We start from the raw sequence: 7,500 nt of genomic DNA, 5'->3' as shown, positions 1-7,500 counted from the left end.
AACCAAGTGATCACAGATCCTCTTGTTTCGATGATCTAGGAAAAACAATTCAGCCATTAAAAATGATACAAGTTCATCAATATGAGTTGTTGAAAAGAGGCTCTGAAATGGCAAGATAGAAATTTAACGAGGCAGACAGCCAAAAACCACAACAATTACCCCAATTATCGCTATACCCCTCCTATAACATATCCCTGTATTTATTCCAGTCGACCTCCTTTGTAGAGACAGATTTAATTGTCATCGCAGATATTCCTGGCAAGACGCTGTATTTCTGGACGGCACTCGGTCTCGCCAGGAAAATTAATAGGAACATTTATGACTCTCCGATATGGCTTTGTACTGTAGAAACCGACTCGTGGCTTATTACGACGTGGAGGCTGGTTTGTGTTATAGAGCCTTACAAGGCAGACACGCATACCAAAGGGAGGTAGTCAGGTTGGTCAGGTGCTGGGTCGATCGTATCTGAGGTACTGTATGGTCATCGTATCACCTGATAGGTCATAGGGTGACAGTGGTGGTCCTGAAGCAGCGTCGTCTAGTCCAGAACGTGTCTGAAGTGAGGGGGGTATGGGTGTCATGGCAGGCATGTGTCTTATCTCACCGTAATGACTCCTGGCACTCAGCAGCAGCAGCAGAATGGCTCCCTCAACGATGGCTTTAGCAGCTGTGAGGCTGACGTCTCCAGTCCAGCATGAGGGCCCTCTTTCGGGGAGATAACCCAGGCCAGGCTGGGGAGGGATGGGGCTGGGACTGGGGCTGGGGCTGGGCCTGGGGCTGGAGCTAGGGCTAGGGCTGGGGCTAGGGCTGGGGCTAGGGCTGGGGCTAGGGCTGGGGCTAGGGCAGGGGCTAGGGCTGGGGCTAGGGCTGGGGCTAGGGCTGGAGCTAGGGCTGGGGCTAGGGCTGGGGCTAGGGCTGGGGCTAGGGCTGGGGCTAGGGCTGGGGCTGAGGCTGGGGCTGGGGCTAGGGCTGAGGCTGGGGCTAGGGCTGGGGCTGGGGCTGGGGCTGGGGCTGGGGCTGGAGCTAGGGCTAGGGCTGGGGCTAGGGCTGGGGCTGGGGCTGGGGCTGGGGCTGGGGCTGGAGCTAGGGCTAGGGCTGGGGCTAGGGCTGGGGCTGGGGCTGGGGCTGGGGCTGGGGCTGGAGCTGGAGCTGGGGCTGGAGCTAGGACTGGGGCTGGGGCTGGAGCTAGGACTGGGGCTAGGGCTGGAGCTAGGACTGGGGCTGGGGCTGGGGCTATGGCCGGGACTAGGGCTGGGGCTGGGGCTAGGACTGGGGCTAGGACTGGGGCTAGGGCTGGAGCTAGGACTGGGGCTGGGGCTGGGGCTATGGCCGGGACTAGGGCTGGGGCTGGGGCTGGGCTTGGAGGCTGGAGGTAGGGCTGGAGATGGGGCCACTATGATTAGGAAGCCAGTGTGTCATAGGCCCCTCAAAAGCAAAAGCTGCCAAAGAGATCTTAGCCTGTTGCACTTTTCCATATGCTCCCACTGTCACACACACACACACACACAAAATACCAGCCCGTCATGCAATGGTAATATTTCATTCTCTGTGAAATATTGTCCGTAAGTCCACCCGACACCCTAACCCTACAACTCAACCTTTCCAGTCAGCCTGCATCCCAAATTGAAAGTTTCATAGCTATCAGGGCCGTCTCTTTTTCTCTCCTCAGCTATCAATCTTTCATACCTCTCATCTATAAGCCATGAGATGGGAGATCCGTCTTTGTGTACAGTAGGTGCATTTTCTTTCCTTTTTTCTTTTTTTTTTGGGTTTGTTTGGTTGTGAATTGAGCCATGCTAGCAGCTAGCTCGCCTGAGCTGTGGAGGAGCTGGCGAAGCCTTCTCAGAGGCAGTGAGTAAGAGAATCACTCACTACAGAAAGACAGAAAGTCCCCTGACAATACCTGTCTTTCTCAATAATTCAGCTCCTCTTGTCCAATAATGGGACTGAAGAAGAGAGAGGAGAGAGGGGGGGCAGAGAGCGCCTCTCCCCTAGCTCTTTTGTGTAGATTTATCTCATCCATAACACAGAGAGTCTCGTGAAAGGAGATGGGAAGTGATGGATTTATCTGACGTGTGATGCTTTGATCTCTCGCTCTCTCCGTAAAACCTGTCTCTCCTTAAGCGTTTCATTCTCCTTTGAATGTCAATGAGCACGGTTGGGGGTATATTTTGTGTAGACGACTACTGTCTTCAATTACTTTCGGTATTCTTCATTAAGCTTGTCTAGTGTGCCAAGCGGGCGGGACTGGATTTTGTCAGACTATTCCATGGGCTTCATCGGTACAGGGAAGAGAAATCAAGCAGACTTATAGTGTGTTTTTTGGGTTTTTACTAAGATTGTTTTTCCTTTCTTCTTGCAGGTACAGTACAGTACAATTAGATGACATTACGATGACCTCAACACCGAAATGGTTTTGAAAGGAAATGTCTATTATTTAGATCCAGAGGGGGGGCGATTTCAATGGATTGATACTAACGTGCCCTCTCTCCTCCCCTCCGTAGGCCTTGTGGACTGGGGGTGTGCTTCCTGACGCCCGGCTGTGGTCATGGGGTGGCCGGAGGGGGTCCCGACCCTGCCTCTGGGGGCGGCGGCGGCGGGGGTGTGGCCGCTGAGAGGACGACACGCCCTCCTGGCTCTCTCTCTCTTCTTCACCTGCGTCTCCTGCATCCTCCATCAGCCGGTGCCCAGGGTCTTCCTGCCCTTCGAAGGTAAACAGATATGTCATGTCCCCTTCCTGTCGTTTTGCCCCCGAGTGTGAATAATTGAACAATACACTCTTTCTTGATCTTCTATAGTACACACACGCAGAGCGTTATCTCAGCTCTTGTTCTCATCTATCGTGAGCTTAGAATGATACGGTTCTATCTCTGTTTAGGGTAGTTCAGAGATATTGAGCGTCAACGTTTTTACATTCCATTATGTTTTGTGAGATGGAACCTTTGTATTTTATTAATTACTAACTCAAAAATGTCAACATTTTAAAAATAACACCACACAGGCATTAATAAACACCTAATGGATCAGATTATATAAAAAACTCAATTTTGACAAAAAGATAGAACCTTATAATTCTAATGTCACGATTTATCGCCACAGTTGTGGCAGGGTCACAGAATGAGGCCGTTCTTTTATTATGTCTTAATAAGGTCCATCATGACTGGGTCTAAAAACAGTCGAATGTTGTTTTGAAGCCTTGTGATGAGCTGCCATGCTTCTTACGTACCTAATGTACTCATGCAGAGCGTAATCTAATCTCCAACCGACTGACATTTAACCGACGATGTGGGTCAGACAATGGGAATTACATCTCTGAGGCTTATCACACACGATGCTAACTCTCTGTTGCCCTTTGCCCTTTCTTTCGTGTGTTCTTGGGTGGGGGGGTTCTATGGAGACCAGACAGACTCCAGGTTCCATTGTGGAGCCGTGTTTGATGTCAGGAACACGGGCCTCTTTGAGATGGTACCGTATTGTACTGTCAGGAGTGACTGCCCCCGAGCCTGGTCCTGGTTAAAGTTTAATCATAGTAGTACTCCGTAAATGGAGTGTGTGTGTCTGTGTGTGTGTGTGTGTGTGTATGCGTGTGCGTGTGTGTGTGTGTGTGTGTGTGTGTGTGTGTGTGTGCGTGCGTGCGTGCGTGTGTGTGTGTGTGTGTGTGCGTGTGTGTGTGTGTGTGTGCGTGTGCGTGCGTGCGTGTGTATGTGTGTGTGTGTATGTGTGTGCCTCTGGTTTTGATTCTGTTGTTTTATTTAATTTCCTTGACACGGATAATTGTATGAATTATTAACTCCCTCTCTGAACTAAAACGGACTTTGCAGGGTGTGTGTGGGGAGGGGGCGGGTGGGGGGGGGGGTGGGGGGGGGTATTGCTCATGCTTGCAGGAACCCACCACCCAGAGATACACAGTATGTGTGGTGAGCGTTGACAGCGTTTGATTTTGTACAGGAGCTTCTCGGGAAATGTGTGATCACCCTTCAGTACCTCTGCTAGCTTATGCAGCTCTGTGCGTTTGAGAGTCTACGGATGTATCTGTGCTGTGTCAATGTCTGTTGTCTGTGTCTGTGGTCTGTGCTGTGCCTGTGGTCTGTTTGAGGGGTCAGAAAGCATGAGGGGTTGTGACAGCTCATTGTGTTTGGAGGTCTGAAATAGCCTACTGTAGTCTCTCACAACCTAGTGTCTCGAACAACATCTACCCTTTCGCTCTCTCTGATCCTTTCGCTTTCTCATTTCTCTTTCTCTCCCCGTCACTCGATTCTTTTTCGTCATCCTCGACTCTCTTATTCTCTCTCTCCTATTCTCTTATTATCTCTCCTTTTCCTCTGGCTCATTGTCTCTCTGTTTCTATCCTATTGTCTCCTCCCTTTGAGTGGTCCTGTAGCTCAGCTGTCAGACAGGCAGTGAGACGGCCTACTCAGCCCTGCCCACAAAGAGACAGGCAGGACCCCAGGGCTGAGGAAACCAGAGGTTGAATTCTGGGAGAGCATGGCAGGCGTGGAAAAAGCCTGCTGACCGAGAAACCACTCACAACATACCTTTGTGGCTTGTAAACAGACAGCCCCGGTATTGCCAACCTCAGAGTTCAAAGGTCACCATGCTGAAAACGAGTTCTTCCAGGCAATCCAGGGGATTCCTAATCCCTTTTCCAAGTGTGGCTTCGATTTTTTCCCCCCTCGTCCTGGTTTAGTTGTGTTCCGCTAATATTCCTGCCATGCCAGAACCATTATCTGTCAAAGAGGGTCTGTTGGTGGGTTAGGGTTAGTCCTGGTCAGGTGAGCATTTGTCATTTATTATGATATATGTGGGTACTTCACTGTGCCTCCTTTCCCAGGGGGGAGAGAGAGAGTTAGTAGGAAAAACAGAAACTGTGTTTCAACTGTGGAATTTCGGGCGGACGTTATGTCTGCATGATTTAGATACGTGTACACTACACCGTGTGTAAGGCACAAGGGAGTTACGGCAGATCTCGAAGGCAGAGTTATTATTAATTGATCTTTGCAGGTGCAGGAATTAAACAAATGTTATACCATTAAGGTTGGACAGGCTTCATTAGTTTTTCTCTCTAGATTCAGTTCAGAGCTTCTGACTTCGTTTGGGGCTCCAGATGTTGTGTTTAGGCTGTGAGAGACCCTCTGGCCCCCGAGGGAGGACTCATCTCTCTTAGGGGGTCAGTCTGGAAGTCCTCACTGAGGGGAGTGTTGAGGGTGCCTGGGCTCTCTCCAAGCCTGCGTCCCACAGGCGTGGAGGGAGGAAGGGAGGGGAGAGGAGGAAGGGAGGGGAGAGGAGACGGAGCAGGTGGGTCAGCACCTGTAAGCAGGCCAGATCCGGCTCTGATCCAGCGGTTGGATCCATGTGATTCCTTCCCAGCGGTAAAGACTTACTTGTTGTTATTACGAGCTGAAACTAACTAAACCAAAAACCTTGAGAATAAATAAACCTAAGGGGGACAAGGCTGAGGTTCAGAAAACAGTATGCTACTGCAGTGCTGACCAGCCCTCCTCCTCCTCCTCCTCTTTCTCTTGCCCGTTCCCTCCCTCCTGAAACTCTATCCAGGGGTAAGGCAGGTTCACCGAGCAGAGTGAGTAGGACTTGCGTCTTCAGGACGAAGTTGCTGGCTCTGACATTCCTGTCCGCTCACACGGATTACTCTTGTCTCCCAGACACAAATGCTGTGGGTCCGGCAAGCAAAACAGCATAATAAACAGTTAGAAATGCAGCTACACCCAAATAATAAACATTCAAACACAGTCCTACTTTTTCAGTAAAAACTGGATGATAAACAGAAGGCATTTTGTGGAAGTTTGTCAGGGAATCACCAATGTCATCAACAAGTTTGTTTAGAGTTCTTTATTTTTTCCATCCTTTTTCCCCTTTAGTCCAACATCCCCTGTCATTCCATATGCTGTGTGACAAAAACCACAAACTCCATCAGTTGTCACATTGTAAGTAAAAAACTATGAGCTGAAGCCTCTGTGTTTTGTCAAACACAATTCCAAATAAGGGCATGTCTTTTCTACAGATTCATTCAAATGGGATTGAATAATAAACCATGAACAAATAAGGCATCCTCTAGCATGCTCTGTGAATTTGAAGACAGGACTAGCCAGTACAGTACCTGTACTGTAGCAATGACAAATAAAGTCCATTCCATTCCATTCCATTCCATTCCATTCCATAATCCTAGTCTGCATAGAGATTTGTCAAATTAACCCGTGTCTGAAAATGAACCCCGGTCTGGCTACATAGCAATTTCCATTCCCCAAAAGGATTCAGTGACTTAGGTGGTACGTTTTTAATAAAAGCAGAATTAACTGCCCCCCCCCCCCCCCTTGGCTATTTGTTCATCTTTTAAACAAAAGAATGTCAAACATATCTGGAATGATTCACAACAACAGTACTTTCACTAGTTTCCTCGTAAGACCCCACACAGATGGTCACTGTTCTCTGTTGACCCAGAGGAGAAACATTTCACAGCTATGATAATATTGTTTTCAACACCTGTCACTGAGCCATTTACACATCAATCTGTAACAATGTTTGAGGATTGATCCCATTCTTAGGGCGCTATGCTAACACAGTGGTTATGCTAACACAGTGGTTATGCTAACACAGTGGCTATGCTAACACAGTGGTTATGCTAACACAGTGGCTATGCTAACACAGTGGTTATGCTAACACAGTGGCTATGCTAACACAGTGGCTATGCTAACACAGTGGCTATGCTAACACAGTGGCTATGCTAACACAGTGGCTATGCTAACACAGTGCCTCTGGTGAGCTATGGCTGAATGTGTACATGTCTGGGGAGTTTATTCATGTCTGTGTACAAGGCTGGCTGATGTTTGGTTTGGTTTGTTTCTCTCTGTGATGATGGGTCAGTGTTCTACACTAACACCCTGGGTGTGACCCAGTGTTCTACACTAACACCCTGGGTGTTGAGAGTCATGGTCACAGTTATGCAACTGACGTGGCTCACACACGCGCATGCACACACACGCACACACACACACACATGTACATGCACACACACACACACACACACACACACACACACACACACACACACACACACACACACATGTACATGCACGCACACACACACACACACACACACACACACACACACACACACACACACACACACACACACACACGCAGGGTAGAGGGTGGTCTGTGTTTATGATCAGGCTCATTTAGTCTCATTCGTGTTCATGCCTGTTGTTTTCTGGCCAATCAGAGCTGGTTGTCTCCTCGCTCAAAAGAGGTATTAGAATAATATGAAAACGGTCATACAATAAAATATATGTTTACCTGGAAGTTGGTGTGTGTGTGTGTGTGTGTGTGTGTGTGTGCATGTGTGTGTGTGTGTGTGTCCAGCATTTCCTGGCATGTTACTTGCGCGTTTGCTTGTGTGCATGCTAGCATGTGCAGGCCAGCGGGGACGGTATACTGGTATATCCATGTGGCCACAGAAAACCCACTGAGTTTGTCTTTGGTTTG

At 48.9% G+C, this 7,500-nt stretch overlaps 2 protein-coding genes across 2 annotated transcripts in view; both read left to right on the top strand.

Annotated features, from left to right (window-relative positions):
• Positions 1–698, top strand: part of LOC308163527 (peroxisomal succinyl-coenzyme A thioesterase-like) — a gene marked incomplete at both ends in the record, with an annotated part of 31,623 nt that extends 30,925 nt beyond the window's left edge. Inside the window, one exon of the mRNA XM_080537703.1 lies at positions 627–698. Within this exon, the coding sequence (XP_080393829.1) occupies positions 627–698 (72 nt within the window). The remainder of the gene's footprint in view (positions 1–626) is intronic.
• A 1,934-nt stretch (positions 699–2,632) lies between these two features.
• Positions 2,633–7,500, top strand: part of sema3c (sema domain, immunoglobulin domain (Ig), short basic domain, secreted, (semaphorin) 3C) — a gene marked incomplete at its 3' end in the record, with an annotated part of 42,880 nt that continues 38,012 nt past the window's right edge. The window contains exon 1 of the mRNA XM_080537550.1: positions 2,633–2,711. The remainder of the gene's footprint in view (positions 2,712–7,500) is intronic.

Source organism: Nansenia antarctica (assembly GCF_963989245.1).
Source record: "Nansenia antarctica genome assembly, chromosome: 8".
NCBI lineage: Eukaryota > Metazoa > Chordata > Actinopteri > Argentiniformes > Microstomatidae > Nansenia > Nansenia antarctica.
This window is presented reverse-complemented; position numbering and strand designations above follow the sequence as displayed.